The 18,707-nt window shown below is 39.7% G+C and overlaps 1 protein-coding gene and 1 long non-coding RNA gene across 5 annotated transcripts; one reads left to right on the forward strand and one right to left on the reverse strand.

Moving 5' to 3' along the window:
- Positions 1–4,637: 4,637 nt before the first annotated feature.
- On the reverse strand, positions 4,638–13,278 carry LOC137708859 (uncharacterized). 3 transcript variants are annotated; one of them, XR_011064838.1, is made up of 4 exons: positions 12,759–13,278; positions 12,183–12,296; positions 11,853–11,974; positions 4,638–4,851 (listed from the first exon to the last, which is right to left on the reverse strand). It is a non-coding gene; the product is annotated as an uncharacterized lncRNA (long non-coding RNA). The 3 variants fall into 3 exon arrangements; XR_011064837.1 differs by lacking the exon at positions 4,638–4,851 and adding an exon at positions 6,745–6,963; XR_011064836.1 differs by lacking the exon at positions 4,638–4,851 and having other exon boundaries at positions 11,644–11,974.
- Positions 13,279–14,777: 1,499 nt separating this feature from the next.
- On the forward strand, positions 14,778–18,546 carry LOC137749486 (uncharacterized). Of its 2 annotated transcripts, XM_068489583.1 has the most exons (6): positions 14,826–15,698; positions 17,134–17,186; positions 17,324–17,411; positions 17,514–17,612; positions 17,908–18,035; positions 18,127–18,546. In XM_068489583.1, exons 1-6 carry the CDS (start codon positions 15,021–15,023, stop codon positions 18,161–18,163), a joined length of 1,083 nt encoding a protein of 360 aa, XP_068345684.1. In that variant the 5' UTR covers positions 14,826–15,020; the 3' UTR covers positions 18,164–18,546. The 2 variants fall into 2 exon arrangements, with proteins under 2 accessions (XP_068345685.1, XP_068345684.1); XM_068489584.1 differs by lacking the exon at positions 17,514–17,612 and having other exon boundaries at positions 14,778–15,698.
- The last annotated feature ends 161 nt before the right edge of the window (positions 18,547–18,707 follow it).

Consider the following 18,707-nt stretch of genomic DNA (forward strand, 5'->3'; position numbering starts at 1 on the left):
TTGTCCATACAGATTGCATTGTATGCTACTCGATCTACTCGAAATTTGTTGAGTTTCAAAGACATACGTTTAAATGGATACCACATTGAAACAAAAAGTGCAAAAAATGTGAAGTATCTATGCATTACCTCCAATTATACCCAGAAGCGTATATTAGAGAAGTTGCGTGGTTTGTCGAGTGGATTGTATTATACATACATAAAGACAATTGAATCACATACTGTCATGAACCAGAAGTTCATTGATTCAAATGATTACATGCTTTGGCATGACCGTTTGGGTCATCCAAGATCCACCATGATGCGTAGGATCATTACCAACTCTAATGGACATCCATTATTGAGAAGAGATATTGCTATCTCAAATGATAACCCTTGCAAGGCTTGTTTCAAGGGAATTTGGTAATTAGACCATCACAACTAAAGGTTAATGCTAAATCCCCATCATTTTTGCAAAGAATTCAAGGGGATATTTGTGGACCTATTCGACCATCTTGTGGACTTTCAATATTTTATGGTTTTGGTTGATGCATCCGCCTGATGGTCACATGTTTGTCTCTTATCCACTCAGAATGTAGCTTTTGTGAGACTTCTTGCTCAGATAATCAAGTTGCGAGCACAGTTCTTAGATTATCTCATTAAGTCAATTCGACTTGATAACGCTAGTGAATTTACGTCTCAAACCTTTGATGATTACTGCATGACATTGGGCATTGATGTTGAACACCTTGTTCCTCATGTACATACTCAAAAAGATTTAGCAGAAACATTGATCAAGCGGCTTCAGTTAATAGCTCGCACTCTGTTCATGAAAACAAAATTGTCAGTTTCTGCATGGGGACATGCCATCTTACATGATGCATCATTGGTTCAATTGAGACTTATAACCAACCACCAATACTCCTCAGTACAACTTGTGTTTGGACATCAGCCAAACATTTCACATTTACGAGTTTTTGGTTGTGTTGTTAATATGCCTATTGCACCACTGCAACTCACTAAAATGGGACCTCAGCGTAGACTAGGAATTTATGTGAGTTTTGATTCACCATCTATCATTAGATATTTGGAACCCTTGATAGGTGATATGTTTACAGCTCATTTTACTGATTGTTACTTTGATGAGACAATATTCCCGTTGTTAGAAGGAGAAAAGACCGTTCCAGAAGAACGACAAAAGCTAACATGGGTTGTACCCACCTTGTCTCATTTTGATCCACGTAGCACTCAATGTGAAAATGAAGTGAAAGGGATCGTTCATCTTCAAAGTATTGCCAATCAAATGTCAAATGCATTTAATGATGCTATGAAGGTGACAAAATCACATATACCAGCTGTCAATACACTTACAAGAATTGATGTCCCTGTTGGACAAAATAAAGTGGCAGCGAATGATTCATCTGGTGCACGCTTGAAGCGTGGTAGACCCCCAGGTTCTAAAGATTCAGCCCCTCGAAAGAGAAAGATAAGGGCACAGCTGAATCTAAATGAAATCATTCAGGAAGAGAAAAATGAATGAAAAATCCGCAATTCATAATTTTGTACTTTCGGAAAAATAAAATGTCCTTGATGAAACACATGTCCCTGAAAAGACAGCAGTACATGAAAGCAAAGAAATCTCCATAAATTATGCATGTACAAATGAAATGTGGGATCGAAATGAAATAATCATCAATGATATGTTCGCATTCGCAGTAGCCACTGAAATCATATTAAGTGATGATATTGAGCCCCGCTCCGTTGATGAATGCAAACAGAGAAAAGATTGGCCTAAGTGGAAAGATGCAATCCAAGAATAATTAAATTCCTTGGAAAGGCGAAATGTTTTTGGACCGGTAATCCAAACTCAGCCTGATGTAAATCCCATGGGTTACAAGTAGGTATTCACAAGAAAACGCAATAAGAAAAACGAGATTGCAAGATATAAAGCACGGCTCGTTGCACAAGACTTTTCACAAAGACCTGGATTGATTATGAGGAGACATATTCTCCTGTAATGGACGCAATTACGTTCCATTACTTAATAAGTTTAGTGGTTTCAGAAAAGCTTGACATGCAACTTATGGATGTCATCACTGCGTATCTATATGGAGAATTAGACATTGACATATACATGAAGGTCCCAGAAAGACTTAAGTTGCCTGAAACAACTAACAAACTACAAGGTATGCTCTCGATCAAATTAAGACGATCATTGTATGGGATGAAACAATCTGGACGAATGTGGTATAATTAGGCTGGAAAAAAATCCCAAAAATCCCGAACCATATGGAAAAAATCCCGATCCCAAACCGAAAATCCCGAAAATTTTGGTACCAATCCCAAACCGATCCCGAATCGTTTGGTACGGCAATCGATTTCACATTTTCTTATTTTCGGGAATCCCAAACCGATGTATACATATATATATATATTTTAATCAACCCACCAAACCGTTCTTTCGGCCAATAACTTTTGTTCAATACCTTTTCCTTTTTTTATTATTTCTTTGTCTCATTGTCTGCCATCTGGGTTCTTATTTCTTGAAACCATCATGGTTTTTTCTTTCTTTATTCTTATTTCTTGAAACCATCAGACAAGAAACCATCGAAAACATCATGGTTTTTTCTTTCTTTATTCTTATTTCTTGAAACCATCAGATAAGAAACCATCGAAACAAGCAAATAGTTTCTTCTTTCTTTTATTTCTTGCAACTAATAACCCTTTTTCTCTCTCTCTCCTTCTACAGTTCCACCGACTCCCTCAAATGCAGAAGCAAGTCCAAGGTCTCCAAATGCTTTCTCAATCTTCAAAGCAGCCACACCCGCAACCTGCTTTCCCAAAACACCATACCCATTGCAACCTTTCGTTTGAGGAACTCAATCGTTCTTCCATGACATCAGATCCATCGCTGCAAGCCTGCCTTCTGATGGTGATTTCGTTTGGCAAGACATGGAAAAGCTCACACATCGATGATGATTAGTACCTGATTTTGTTCGATGCACTTCACAAAGCCCTCTGAACTCCCTAAGGCAACAAAGACAAGCCCAGGAATGAGAGGGATGGAGATGGGGAGACGAATCTGGGATGATGTGTGGCCGTGTGGGCTGGCAGGGAAGGTGGGAGGTTGATGAATCCCGAACCATACCGAAATCCTGAAAAAATTTTGGGAATCCCAAAAAAATTTCGAGAATCCCAAAATTCGGGAATACCGAAATTTCGGTTTGGTTTTGGTTTCCAAAACCTTGTCCCGAAAAAAATCGATTTGGAATTAGGGATCCCATTTTCGGTTTGGGATCCCATACCGAACCAGCCCTAGGTATAATCATCTCAGTGAATATTTGATTAAGGAAGGATATATCAACAATGTCATTTGCCCTTGTGTGTTCATTAAGAAATCCAATTCTGGATTTTCTATAGTGGCAGTATATGTTGATGATATAAACCTAGTTGGAACTCCTGAATAGCTCAATAAAACTGCTGAATATCTGAAAAGCGAATTTGAAATGAAAGACCTCGGGAAAACAAAATATTGTCTCGGCCTGCAGATCGAGCATTGTGCTAATAGAATTTTGGTCCACCAATCAGCTCACATTGAAAAAATCCTGAAGTGATTTGGCATGGACAAGGCTTATCCACTCAGCATGCCAATGGTCGTTCATTCTTTGGACATTAAGAAAGATCCATTCCGTCCAAAATAAGATGATGAAATGGTCCTTGGTCCAGAAGTACCATATCAGAGTGCAATAAGTGATTTTATTGTACTTAGCGCAATGTAATAGACTAGATATAGCTTTTTCAGTTAACTTGTTAGTAAGGTATAGCTCTGCTCCAACAATGTGTCATTAGAAAGTAGTCAAAGATGTTTTGTGATACCTTCGTGGAACAACAGACATGGGCCTCTTCTACTCAGGAAAATCCACAAATGACCAAATCCTTACTGGATAAGCAAATGTTGGTTTCCTCTCTGATCTGCATAAAGCCCGTTCACGAACTGGATATGTGTTCACTAATGGAGATACAACAATCTCATGGTGCTCAACAAAGCAAACATTAGTTGCTAGATCTTCAAATCATTCAGAAATATTTGCTTTACATGAAGCAAGTCGTGAATGTTCTGGGTTAAGATCAATGATCCATCATATTCGGAATTCATGTGGTCTACCTTCGAAGACAAATAATCCAATTGTCATCCATGAAGATAATGCAACCTGTGTTGTCCAAACGAAGGAATGATTCATTAAGAACGTTAAAACTAAACACATATCGCCAAAGTTTTTCAATGCACATGAGCTTCAGAAGGCTAAAGTTATTGAAATCAGACAAATCCGTTCCAATGAAAATCTGGCAGACCTGTTCATCAAGTCTCTACCAAAGTGCACGTTTCAAAAGTTAGTGCAGAGTATCAGATTCTGTCGATTTACCAATCAGCTAAATTTTAAGAATGCGGAATCAGGGAGAGATAAATATCAGGGGAAGTATCCATGATACATGCTTGTTGTACTCTTTTTCCTTCAACTAGAATTTTTCCCACAGAGTTTTTCCTATCAATGTTTTACCGAAGCAACATAAGCATACTTAACATTATATCAACAATCCAGGTAAACTTATACTCTTTTTCTTTCGCTATGGTTTTTTTCCCACTAGGTTTTTCTGAGCAAGGTTTTAATGAGTCAACTGATGTTGATATGTGGGCATCCAAGGGGGAGTGTTATAGAATTAGGGGTGAATGCCCACTCAAAAAAATGCCCAAAAACTTAGTAATAATGAGTAATAGTGTTTGATACTTTCAAAAGTATCATCATTGTATTTTGATGGTTGTAGTTACGAGAATCGCTCCATAAATAGAGCACTCCGTTTATTATCAAATGCACTGCGAAAGAAAGCAAGAGAAATAATATTAGTATCCCTCCCTTTCTTTATCTACCATCATTTTTTGTGTTATAGCTACTAAAGTCATAGTGTGATATTTTGCATCTGCTTCGCTCCTGTCCTTAGAAAGGTTATCTCTTCAACTTTTGTCTATTTATAACACACATGAGATTCATACAATCTTTTCATATATTTCATAACAATTAAAACATTAAAAAAATTAAAAATAAATAATAATAAAATAAAAACGAAAGAAAAGTACCTCTTACCCCTGCCCCTAAGGATGGGCACGGGCAAGGTCGGGCTAGGGATAACACTTTGTAATATAGGAACTAGACCTTACCCTGCCCGGTTAAAATGGGTCGGGTCCACGGGTCCATTGGGTTTTTTTTTTTTTTTTTGGTGGAAAAGATAAAAAAAAAATAAACGGAATACGTTCAGATATTCAATTATGCCTTGCAAACGGAATACGTTCAGATAAAATTTACATTGAAAGGGTGTGTGAGCTCTAAATTTCTGCAAAAAAATCTCTGAACAATATTAATTTATTTCTTTTGTGTTTGGAAATTCCTTAAAATTCAGTCCAAACATGGCTTTTAATTGGAAAGACTACGCAGAACCAAGCATGAGAAGAGTGTCCGATAGATCTGTCACATCCCGGCCCGGGGTGGATCATTTTCCAGGCCCGCTCCACCACCGTAGCACGATATTGTCCGCTTTGGGCTTACCATTCCCTCACGGTTTTGTTTTTGGAAACTCACGAGCAACTTCCCAGTGGGTCACCCATCATGGGATTGCTCAAGCCTCCTTCTCGCTTAACTTCGGAGTTCCCGTGGAACCCGAAGCCAGTGAGCTCCCAAAATGCCTCGTGCTAGGTAAGGATGGGAATATACATTTAAGGATCACTCCCCTGGACGATGTGGGATGTCACAATCCACCCCCCTTAAGGGCCCGACGTCCTCATCGGCACACACACGACCAGGGTTAGGCTCTGATACCAAATAGGCTTTCTTAGGTCCCTGATACAGCTGACCTTTAACCTTATCATTTCGCCTCTGATTCTTGTCTTTTTCTTCTTCTTCACTGTCACTGGGTAAATTCTCCGAATCCTCAACGTTCAACAGAACTTCATAAAATTCCTGATAAGTGGTACAGTTTGCAATAGTAGCGATGGAACGCCACTTCTTTTTAGTACCCCTCTTGAAACGTCTGAGCATCTCAACAGGATTAGCAGCAATATCAGAATCATATCGAGACAAGTCAGTAAATTTCCGATAGTACTCATTAGCAGACATCTTTCTTTGCTTCAAACTGACGAATTCCTGCTTCTTTCGATCAAGATAGGCTGGAGGAATAAACCTCTTATAGAACGAATCCTTAAAATTCTTCCAGTCTGCTACCTCTTCAGGCGACCATCCTTGAGATTCCTGTTCCCACCAAGATGCATCTTCTTTACTTAGAAACCAAGCGGTAGTTTCAACCCACCTTTCAGCAGGGAGATTACCTTGACTCTGCATAACTCGAAAAGTTTTCTCTACATGCTCAAGCCAACGCTCGGACCTTTCATGTCCTTCATCACCCCTAAAAGTAGGTAATTTCAAGTTGTACACTGACTCTAAAGGAGTTTTCGGAGGAGGGCAAAGTGAAGCTTGAATGGCATCGGCTATGGCTTCCCCTAATTGAGAGATATCGGGAAAACCAGGCTCAGAAGAATTTTGTGCATTTCTACGAGGCGGCATAGTTCTGACAGAAGACACCAGAAAGAATTAGGGAATTTCACAAAATATGCAGGACTGCAACCTAGAGCTCTGATACCAAACTAACACACCCCGACCTTAGTCAAGGCATGCTGGCCGTCACGTGAGCGTGACGTAGCCATGTGCGCTATGCGGAAGCGATATTTTATAAGAAAAGTACGACTAATTAAAACCAAATACGATAGGTTCTAATGAAAGTTTAAGTGTAATTACACAACCAGAGCACAATGTCTAAGTGCAGTCAAACATAAGATGTACATATTTAACAACACTCGACGATGATCCTACATGAGTGGTGGTTTGTCAGAACTTTCAGCTGGACACCTCGAGACTCACCGATATACGCTACCTAGAACCTGGATGGGCGCAAAACAAAGTTGAGTGGGTCAGCAAAACGAACGTATTCAAAACCTTCTTTTCTCTTTTGAATATACTAACCCCTCGCCGTAAAACAAGTATAGTTTCCCAGAAGTAAAGTATATAATCATATACGTAATATATATCAAAATGCTGAACAATATGAATGTATGTCATGCCAAATGTCACAACTGAATGCTCAACATTTCTATGTGAATCTGAGGGTATAACATATAATCAATTCAACGCTCGGCTATAAACATAATTCATACTCTATCATCATAATCAACTCAGCCCTTGGCTGCATATATATAGCTCATAATCATCTCATCTCATCATGTATATATATGTATAACCTGTACACAATCAATACCACCTCACGTGGTCTGCAATTCATCATCGTATATAACATAGTATGCTCTAGTGCTACAATCACGTGAAGTTGTGCGATAAATCGCGGGTCACCTACAAGTCGAACCCACATAAGTGGTCTATACAACAGGTTGTGCACCTAACTTGGATCCAAGGCGAGCATGCGGTGCGGGAGGTGAACATACACGTGAAGGCTATGCCCCTATCTCTGGGCGGGAGCACTTATATACATGTGCAAGTAAATGAGCTTTCAATCACATCTCAATCATATCACAATTGTATCTCAAACATATCTCAATCACATTTCATACGTATATCAACTGTATTTCGTACGTATATCAAATGTATATACTCACGTATTTCAATCATATGTACTCACATGTAACTTACCTGGGCTTTCTCAGCACCATGCAACAATATACATAATTATAGTAATGCACATTCTAAAATATGATGCATACATGATAAGTTACTTAAATCGTATTTCTTTTAAAATATGTTTTCTGGGAAATACGTCAAGTATACGTATATATATACTGAAAAATAACTGCCCACTCACTGATAAGTAGCCGGTTCGTAACCTCCTCGCCTAGATTGGTTACGTTCTTCGTCTGTATAATTTTCACCTACATAAAATAATTATAAAACATCATTTAAACGCACATACACAAACATTCGTCAATAACTTTCTCATACGTTGCTCAATTTGGGTAGGTGAATATACCACGGTGATCTACACGACGTCACGAACACGTGACAATTTTCAGAACTTGATTTGGGTCTCTCACGCGCCCTCACGCGCCACTTCTACGAGCTGCCCATGCGTGCGTCTTCTTCCTCGCGTCGCCGGACTGGTTTCGCCTGAGGTGGGTGTTTTGCCGGAAATTCTGGGTAAACTTCAAAGTGTCATAACTTGTTCATTTCTTAACCATTTTCGACGTACTTTATATCAAAATGAAGGTATTGACGAGACGAACACATCCATACCTGCCTTGACCCCTAACTCGGCGTGGATTCACCAGAAAAAAAAAACCCCGAAAGCTCCGGCCAAACTTTGAACTTGTCGTTCTCCGTGTTCTTACGTCCAAACACTTCCAACGAACTACTCCAAGCCTCCTTAGGACCTCAAGAAGCTTCCTATAAGCTTGAAAAGTCCTAAAAATCAACCAATAAAAAGTTGATGAATAGTACCTAAACCGGAGTTCGTATTTTCGACGTGAAAACGTTATAGTTCTTACCTGAAATTGGTATGGTTGGACTTGTATCGTCGAAACGAAGAAGATGGTGATTTTTGTTTCGTCGATCTGTGAAGTTTTGATGAACTTGTTGTTTTGGCCGTAGGTTTTTAAGAGAGAAAGAGAATGAAAGCTTGAGCTTGACGGGAGAGATGAGAGTTGAGTGAGTTTGAGGGAAAAAGAGAGAGTGAGGGACAGATGAGAGGAAATCACGGAAAAGAAAAGAAAAGGTAAGGTTTCCTGTGCAATCCGTGTGTGCACAGTGAAACTTAATCATTCTTAATCATCATAAACGGCCGAAAACGTCTCTTTCATCCAACTTTAATAAAGATTTAGGGTAATTAAACACACTTCACACATATGAAAATGTTATTTCGGGACGGGTCGTCACAACCTACCCTCCTTATAGAAATTTCGTCCCCGAAATTTACATAATCAAAATACAACACTAATAGTCATAAAACAATCTCGGATACATCTCTCTCATCCGATCCTCTGTTTCCCAAGTAGCCTCTTCCACCGAGTGGTTCCTCCACAATACTTTTACCAACTGCACCGTCTTATTTCTCAGAACTCTCTCTTTCCAATCCAAGAAAGTCACTGGTTCTTCATCATAAGTCAAATCTGGGCTAATCTCCAAAGGTAATGACGAAGCATCGAAACATGAAATACATGAAAATGTACTGAAGACTCTTGTGATCCGTGAAGATCTTACACTTTTCTCCATAAAGATAGTGGAGGAGACTACTCAGAATGTCCAAGTGATTAAGTCTAACTTGAAAGCGGCCCAAGATCGGCAGAAGAGTTTAGCGGACAGGCATGCTACTGATCGAGTGTATGAAGTTAATGATTAGGTATTCTTGAAGCTATCGCCTTGGAAGGGAGTTGTAAGGTTCGGGAAAAATGATAAGCTAAGCCCTAGGTATATCGGACCTTATCAAATCACCGAGCGAGTTGGTGAAGTTACTTACAGGCTTGAGTTGCCTTCAGAACTGTCTAAAGTGCATAATGTATTTCATGTTTCGATGCTTCGTCATTACATTGCAGATCTATTGCATGTAATTCCAATTCAACCTTTGGAGATTATCCCATATTTGACTTATGATGAAGAACCAGTGACTATCTTGGATTGGAAAGAGAAAGTTCTGAGAAATAAGACGGTACAGTTGGTAAAAGTATTGTGGAGGAACCACTCGGTGGAATAGGCTACTTGGGAAACAGAGGATCGGATGAGAGAGATGTATCCGAGATTGTTTTATGACTATTAGTGTTGTATTTTGATTATGTAAATTTCGGGGACGAAATTTCTATAAGGAGGGTAGGTTGTGACGACCCGTCCCGAAATAACATTTTCTTTTGTGTGAAGTGTGTTTAATTACCCTAAATCTTTATTAAAGTTGGATGAAAGAGACGTTTTCGACCGTTTATGATGATTAAGAATGATTAAGTTTCACTGTGCACACACGGATTGCACAGGAAACCTTACCTTTTCTTTTTTTTCTTTTCCGTGATTTCCTCTCATCTGTCCCTCACTCTCTCTTTTTCCCTCAACTCCCTCAAACTCACTCAACTCTCATCTCTCCCGTCAAGCTCAAGCTCTCATTCTCTTTCTCTCTCAAAAAAACCCACGGCCAAAACAACAAGTTCATCAAAACTTCACAGATCGACGAAACAAAAATCACCATCTTCTTCGTTTCGACGATACAAGTCCAACCATACCAATTTCAGGTAAGAACTATAACGTTTTCACGTCGAAAATACGAACTCCGGTTTATGTACTATTCATCAACTTTTTATTGGTTGATTTTTAGGACTTTTCAAGCTTATAGGAAGCTTCTTGAGGTCCTAAGGAGGCTTGGAGTAGTTCGTTGGAAGTGTTTGGACGTAAGAACACGGAGAACGACAAGTTCAAAGTTTGGCCGGAGCTTTCGGGGTTTTTTTCTGGTGAATCCACGCCGAGTTAGGGGTCAAGGCAGGTATGAATGTGTTCGTCTCGTCAATACCTTCATTTTGATATAAAGTACGTCGAAAATGGTTAAGAAATGAAGAAGTTATGACACTTTGAAGTTTACCCAGAAATTCCAGCAAAACACCCACCTCCGGCGAAACCAGTCCGGCGACGCGAGGAAGAAGACGCGCGCGTGGGCAGCGCGTAAAAGTGGCGCGTGAGGGCGCGTGAGAGACCCAAATCAAGTTCTGAAAATTGTCACGTGTTCGTGACGTCGTGTAGATCACCGTGGTATATTCACCTACCCAAATTGAGCAACGTATGAGAAAGTTATTGACGAATGTTTGTGCATGTGCGTTTAAATGATGTTTTATAATTATTTTGTGTAGGTGAAAATTATACAGACGAAGAACGTAACCAATCAAGGCGAGGAGGTTACGAACCGGCTACTTATCAGTGAGTGGGCAGTTATTTTTCAGTATATATATACGTATACTTGAAGTATTTCCCAGAAAACGTATTTTAAAAGAAATACGATTTAAGTAACTTATCATGTATGCATCATATTTTAGAATGTGCATTACTATAATTATGTATATTGTTGCATGGTGCTGAGAAGGCCCAGGTAAGTTACATGTGAGTACATATGATTGAAATACATTTGAAATACGTGAGTTCCCAAAAACAAAAACGTGAGGGAATGGTAAGCTCAAAGCGGAAAATATCGTGCTACGGTGGTGGAGTAGGCCCGGGAAGTGATCCACCCCGGGCCGAGATGTGACAAATTTGGTATCAGAGCCAATCCCTGGCCGGAAGTGTGCCAACGAGGACGTCGGGCCCCTAAAGGGGGTGGATTGTGACATCCCACATCGCTCATGGGAGTGATCCTTAAATGTATATTCTCATCCCTACCTAGCACGAGGCCTTTTGGGAGCTCACTGGCTTCGGGTTCCGTAGGAACTCCGAAGTTAAGCGAGAAGGGGGCTAGAGCAATCCCATGATGGGTGACCCACTGGGAAGTTGCTCGTGAGTTCCCAAAAACAAAACCGTGAGGGAATGGTAAGCCCAAAGCGGACAATATCGTGCTACGATGGAGGAGCGGGCCCGGGAAGTGATCCGCCCCGGGCCGGGATTTGACAAGATCCCTTTTACTTCGTTGAATATCACATAAGTACTGGAACAAGTAGAAGTCTAGAATAAATGTAAGGATTGAAGAACCGCAATGGCAATGCACTAACTTGAAATTTAGATCACATTCAAACCAACACGAAAATGCACCATATGCAAAACCAAAGTTAACTTGATTTATATTGAGAGAACAATAATTAGATACCATTTGTTGCAGGTGAACTTGCCGCTGCTCATTTTCTCTGCTAAGATCTTTCCACTGAGCTTCAAATTTCAACAGGCCCTGCCCTGCTCTAAGAATGACTTCTTAAGGTGGTACCTCAATTCCTGAAAGTTTTGATGCAATTTTGCTATTTAACAGCATAAAAATGAACAAAATAAATCTAGTAAGCTACTACAGGCTTGTAACAAAAAGAAGTGAAATTTAAAACATGCAGCCATTATCAAGGGCAAATGGAATCATGGGTATTTGATAAAATAAAAAAAAAATAAAAATAATAATAATAAAAAATAAAAATAAAAACTCAAAACTCACCAATTGCAGTATCCAATTTCTCTGAGCAGTTGGCCATTTCAGAGCTCCAACACAAAAACCCACCTGGGTTTTGTGCCTTTATGGCAGATTAAGCTTGTGGAAGGATATCTAAAACTGCAATTTTCGAGGAATTAGAAGATCTCACATGCAAAAAAAATGTGCTTTAGACAATTGGGTAGAAAGCAAAAGTAGATTGAAGGAAGAGGAAGCAAAATTTACAGTCAACTATGGTGACTGTAATGGAAATTGAGGGTAGTAAGGTGAAGGGGGCTTCGATTCCTCCGCCTACCAATTAGCTCTGTTGCATGAATTCATGAGGAGAGCTGGGCTTTTATATTTTTTATTTTTCGATTTTTGGGGTGAGAATAGAGCTGGGTTTTGTGAGAGAAGAAAATCACAGAAACAACCTTCACAACAGAAAGCTAAAAGATAGAAAATTGATGGGAATCGGAAAAAGCCATCATAACAAAAACAGCCTTCATAGGCAAAACATATCAAACACTTGATGAGCAACTCGAAAAAAATCATCATAACAAAAAGCTAAAAGATAGAAAATTGATGGGAATCGGAGGTTACCGAAGGAATTGGGGCTGTCAAGAAGTGACAGAGGAGATGGAGGCAGTACATAGGTCAGTTCTGAAGGGTTTTTGAGCTCCAAAGGTGGTGGTGAAGGTGGAGCCGACGACTTAGAGTTTGAGTCCGACGACAGTGATGTCGTTGAGGAGGAGAGAAGGAGAATCGAGAAGATCTTTCATACCCACATGCGGATCGGGAAAATCCGCCAATACGATTTGCTACCCATTTGAATTCTCATCCAGCTGCCAAATCCCATTGAACTGACGGAGAGTGACGGAGGGAAGGGGACGATGCACGTTTGACGGCGAGAGGTCTAGTCTCCAGTGACACAATCGAGGGCTCGAGACGAGAGAGATTGAGAACCTAGGGTAAAACTAAAACTAACAGTTCAGATTAGAGATGGTAGCTTACTCTTTAATCTGGTCCATCCATTCCAATTACAAACAGGCCGGTCCGGGTACCCACAATTCTTATATTTCAGGAACCGGCCCGAACCAAAAATTTCAAAGGCCCACCCCATTTCTCTTTTTTAAAATTAGGAACCGGCTCGTACCTGCCCTGACCCTTAGTTTTTGTACTTGTTTGCTCACCCCTACCTGCCCCTGCTTCTTGAAAATCCCAAAAAAAAAAAAAAAAAAAGATCCTAAATACCAGCAAATATAGAAGCAATTCAATAATTATCAAAGAGAATTCCACCACGCATGAAATAGAAATTAAACAAAAAAAATACAGAAAAAAGAAAGGGGTACCTCATACGTTGCCTACAGCTACTCTTCATAAACCAAAAATCTTAGATCCTAAATACCAAGAAAACACATAAGCGATTCGATAATTACCAAGAACAATTAGAGGTGTTGTTGTCGAAGAGAGGGAGAGACACGCAAAGAAGACAATACCATATGACTTGAGGATGTCCTTAAAGTCATGTGGAAAAAAAATTAAAAATGAAAGCCCACCATAACCACGAAAAGTGATGATGATAGAGGAGATAAACACGAAAATTGAAGAATAATAAATTTCACAGCCAGAAGCTAAAATTAGTAGATAATTAGTTGCTGATGAGATAAATTACATATATATATATATATATGATTAACAATCCAAGAGTTAAATTAGCACAAATTCATGTACTTTGAAGCTAAAATACCCGTTGACCACAAAAAAAATTCATGCAAAGATTTAGCCCTTAAGCATGAACATTGAAAACCCAAACTTAAAAGACAAAAATTATATTAACAAATTAATTAAAAAAACCCAAATGTCACCTGCTTTGGGATTCATAAATCAGACTCTTGATAGCCATGATCAAAGGCTTCTTGAAATCGGAAGCACTCGTGCTTCAATTCGTCTTCAGTGCTCCAAAGCCATTTTTGGGTTTTTGTAGAGAGAGTTGAATGAAATGGATTTCTTGGAGAGAGATAGTTGAATGAGAGATGCAGATCGTGCTTTTTGGAAGCAATTAGAGTTTTTGCATCCTCTCCTCTTTCCACGATGATGGACATGTGCATAACCTTCTCCGTAGCTGGGTTCAAAAAACTATGAACAAACCAAAAGAAAGGCTTCACCGATCATGGACACCTAGATAGCAAGGGCAAATCCGGTACATCACTGGACACCTGGATAGCAAAGGCAAATCCGACACATCAAAATAGCAAAGGCAAATCCGGCACATCACTGGACACCTGGATAGCTTTGCCGGCACATCACTGGACACCTGGATAGTAAAGGCAAATCAGACACATCACTGGACACCTGGCAAATCCAACACATCACTGTAGAAAAAGTGGCAAAAGCAAACGCTGAAGACTAATGTTGGGGAGCATTACCGCCATTTACTATTCACAAACAGTGAAAAACAGTGCTAGGGAAATCCAGTTTTAGTATACGTATAATTTGGAGTGCCTAGAATAAAAAATCGCTAATGTAAAGCGTATATAAAACGACGTATAGGTGTGAGAGAGTTTGTTAAGTGACACAAAACGACATCACACGGTCACACGCGTAGGCCCAAATCTAATCCTCCATAGAAAATTCAGAAAAAGCAAAACCAACACAAAAGGAATACGAGAGAAGACTCAGTGGAAAGCAGCCTACTGTGAGAAAACCACCTCTCTTTCTCTCTCCTCTCAGTTTCCCTCACTTTCAATCTAACCTCCCAACCACTTCAATCCAATACAAAACCAACATCTATACATATACACTTATACACGTACATAAAGCCCACATTTTTTTTCCTCTGTTTTCTGTGGCCGACGCGTTTTAATGGCGGCTTCACATTCGTATCCATCCAATCTGGCTTCCAAATTTCCAATCCCAATACAGTGTCAGTCCCAGTTCCATACGCAAACACCCATGTTATCTCTGTGCACCTTCGTGTTCCTCGTCACCTTCTCCCTCTTCCTCTTCTCCTTCTCTGTTTTCAAAAAGTTGCAGAAAACAGAGCACAAGCAGCAGACCTACGACGACCTTTTCGAGCTCAAACGTTCATTGTCCCAAACTCTGGGCAAGACCCATCCGGGCCGTGAAAATAACCCGACCCATTTCAACAATCCGCCCCACAAACTCCTCGTGGAGATCCTGCCCTCTGATTCTTCCAAATGGGCGAGCTTGTTCGTGAACAGTGAGGGTGGCGGCCCGGATAACGCCGGGTCGGGTTTGGACGGGGAGACAGTCGGGTCGGAGGGGCATAAGGGAGCTATGAAGAAGAAGAGGAGGGCCAAGAAGAAGAAGTCGTCGCATTTGGAAGAGGAAGAAGAAGATGGGAGTGAAGATTTGTGCGGTCAGGGGAATTCGGGTCCGGGTTTGGGCTCTCGGGTGAAGGAGGAATTGGTATGTTTTTACCCGTTTACATCATCGAGTAGTGCTACTCAGAGGAAGATCAAGCGGCAATACGATGAGCTCATGAAGTGCCATGAGTCCGAGAAATTGACACTCGCTCAGGTCAGGCTCTTAAATTTTACTCCCAAAAGTTTCATAATTTATTTTTGGAATATATTTTCTTTGAGTTATGGTTTTATTGCTCGTGTAATTTTGTTTGAGTTTAGTTGTAATTGTATAGCGATATCTGAAAACATATCTTGCGGGCGCCCTAAGGTGCTCATAGTATCATTATCAATGTACAAACCAAAAACTACACATAAAGTTCTTGTTTTGGCAATTCAAATGTAGGAGACGGCTTTTTACTAATAAATCGATATTCAAATCATTCCATTCCGCGAGAGTCCAGTAGTCGAAAGCATCACTGAATTGATTTGTGACTTGTTCTATATCGCCTTTGCCTTTAATAGAGTTGAAGATACACTTGAAATTGGTATTTGAGCAACTTGAGTTAAATTCCATTATTTTCCTAGCAAATTTGCAATGGGGAAATACACAGGATGGAGTGTTTGTGCTGCATTGGTAGGAGTAATCGGATTATCGTGTATATGCTAGACTCAGAAGATTTGGTTACGCCATTGGTGCGCAAGTATAGGGTTGACTTTGTTGGTTAGATGGTTAAGCCAAATGACATGTCTGGTATCCCTAGTTGAAAATAAGAGGATTTACAGTAGTTATTTGAAAGTAATGTCTATGGAGTCTTGAGCAGGTTGAGAATGAGGTAAAATGTTGGCCGTTTGCTTGATTCCTCCTCCCTCCCACTGCAATTTGGCTTTTGAGATTATCATAGGGTTGCTCTTGGAAACAAGCAACCCCAAGTCTAAGTTTATAAGCAGAATAAGGTTTAGTAGTAACCAAAAAGCACTTAGCTCGGTTTATTTAACTTTGTAAAATCTATGAAACGCCTCATTAGTCATCACACAATAATGAATGATAAATTTTGACTTGACGACTTGATGGAATTTCTTCTGGAGTAAAATGTCTAATTGATATCTCCGCATCGTTGTTCTTTCTGATTATTTCTGCGCTTTTTATTCTTGATTTATTCTTATAGATAAATCAGATAACTTGATTCAAACTGCCCTACACTCTCACACATGAGGAGTGCAGATGGTCATCTAACGGTGTTTATGGAGTGCCAAAATCATCATTCGTCACCCTATGTTTATTATTTAGAGTACACAGCATGGGGAATTAGTGTAATTCATTGTTTGTTTGTGTCTTTGTTGTGCTATACAAGCAAGATTAAGATTTTTTTCTGCTCATTTTACGCTATAATTTTTTCAGAAGCCTCATCGTGATTCTGTATATTCAGAATATGGTAAATTGAGAAAGTGGATAAAGAAACATCGGTAGATACCTTGAACCATATAATAGATATTCCATTCTTGTTCTTCTCATTCCCTCAGGGTTTAGCATGACTTGCCAGGCATAATCTTTTTATAGTTTAATGATAGAGGGGTAGTTAAATTAATCCTTTTCGTTCTCTTATATGCAGGTTGGACAGTTCGCTAATTGCTTGGTGGACGCTAGAAATGAGCTACAGCACAAGTATGTTCTCGAATTGATTCCAAGGGACCCCTTTCCCCTGTCGTTTTTAAAGATGAAACACATGATTATTTTTCGGAGTCTTTTATAGAAAGTTTACTATGCTTGTCTGCCCTTATGTTTGTTCTTTTTTGTGACAGAGCTGATGTCATTCAACGTAAATTCACAATAACAAAAGCTCTCTTATTCAAGGCAGACAGATCTTCTTTTGACCGCCTACATCAACAGGTTGGCTGGTTAAATTCAAAAAAAGTTTTGGAATTTGGTAGGTAGAAATGTTACCAAGTACTCGTGTCATCTTTCAAGCGGATTTATTCATTGATGTTACAGATGTGCAAGCTAGAGTTAGAACAGAAGAGACTGGAAGAGGATGCATCTGTCTACAATTGGCTCCAACAACAGCTTAAGCTTTCACCAGCATACAAGAAAGTATACATATAAAATCCTTAGTTCACAGAACAATAAACGATAAGAGGCCTTAGATATACCTATTGAGATGGCGGGTTAAAATAGATGGCGCTGGTCTAATTTTCCTCGTTCACCTAAGATCCCTTGAAAGTTGGTTCTAAAGAAGTTTGGCTTCATATATGAGCGAAACTGACCTTGGTCTCCTTGGTCTCTTGAAGACTATTGCCCTGTTTTTCGTTCTGTAAATGAAGTGTCTTTCTTGCTTGCCCTCATCTCATAAGATAAACTGATAAATAGCTTTTTCGTATGATCGCAGATGTTTGAAATTAGTACCCACATCGACTTGAAAGCCAAATCCAGAGAACAAATGGAGAGCACAGATGTGGAATCTACTGAAATATCATTTGAAGAGTTACTAGCACAAGAAAAGAAGGATTCATTCTGGTTCGTAACTAATATTCGACCCTCCATTTTTCCCAAATCAACCAAATCCATCTTCGTTGGCTTGAATTTTCAATTGCAAAATCACATGCAGGCAGAAAAATAGGAAATCAAGATCGTGCTCTAGCTGATGGCTGTGTCTTACTGTTGATTATCATCTCTTGCGCTTCAGAAATGCACTGTAACGGCAGCGAGTACCATCAACTACCCTGTGGTTTTTCAGGTTAATCTGGCCGGATGACAATATGTTGGCATCACGAAGTCATGGATTTTGACCTAACCCGAATGTTGTATAAGAGGAAGCTCGATCGATTTTACATTTTTAAGCTCCTGGGATTTGCCACAGTTTTGTAAAAGGTAAATCAAAATAGAAAGTTTTGGCTGAATTCTTATAAACCAAAGTTCAATACTTCAAGCACGAGCAAATGAAATTGTACGGTTTCTCAGATATGTAGATGTTAGCTTGCTGAGCAAGCAATTCCACTATTATGTCTGAAAACAATGCATTACAATACTGGTTGTGATATCTATGTTTGCCTCTGTAATCACAGACGGGAAAGAACGTTTCCCCGTACCCAGCAGGGAGCAGTAGTCGTCGTATATGGACGGGTTAACGCCCTCTCTTTAAGGTTCTAGTACAAATGTTATGGTTTCAACTCTCGCAGATGGAGAGAA

The sequence above is a fragment of the Pyrus communis genome, chromosome 11 (genome assembly GCF_963583255.1).
Source record: "Pyrus communis chromosome 11, drPyrComm1.1, whole genome shotgun sequence".
In the NCBI taxonomy this organism is placed as follows: domain Eukaryota; kingdom Viridiplantae; phylum Streptophyta; class Magnoliopsida; order Rosales; family Rosaceae; genus Pyrus; species Pyrus communis.

Coding starts and splice junctions, on each gene's coding strand:
- LOC137749486 (XM_068489583.1), top strand. CDS start 15,021: ATGGCGGCTTCACATTCGTATCCATCCAATCTGGCTTCCAAATTTCCA. Junction 15,699..17,133: donor AGAAATTGACACTCGCTCAG/GTCAGGCTCTTA, acceptor TCTTATATGCAG/GTTGGACAGTTCGCTAATTG. Junction 17,187..17,323: donor AGAAATGAGCTACAGCACAA/GTATGTTCTCGA, acceptor TTTTTGTGACAG/AGCTGATGTCATTCAACGTA.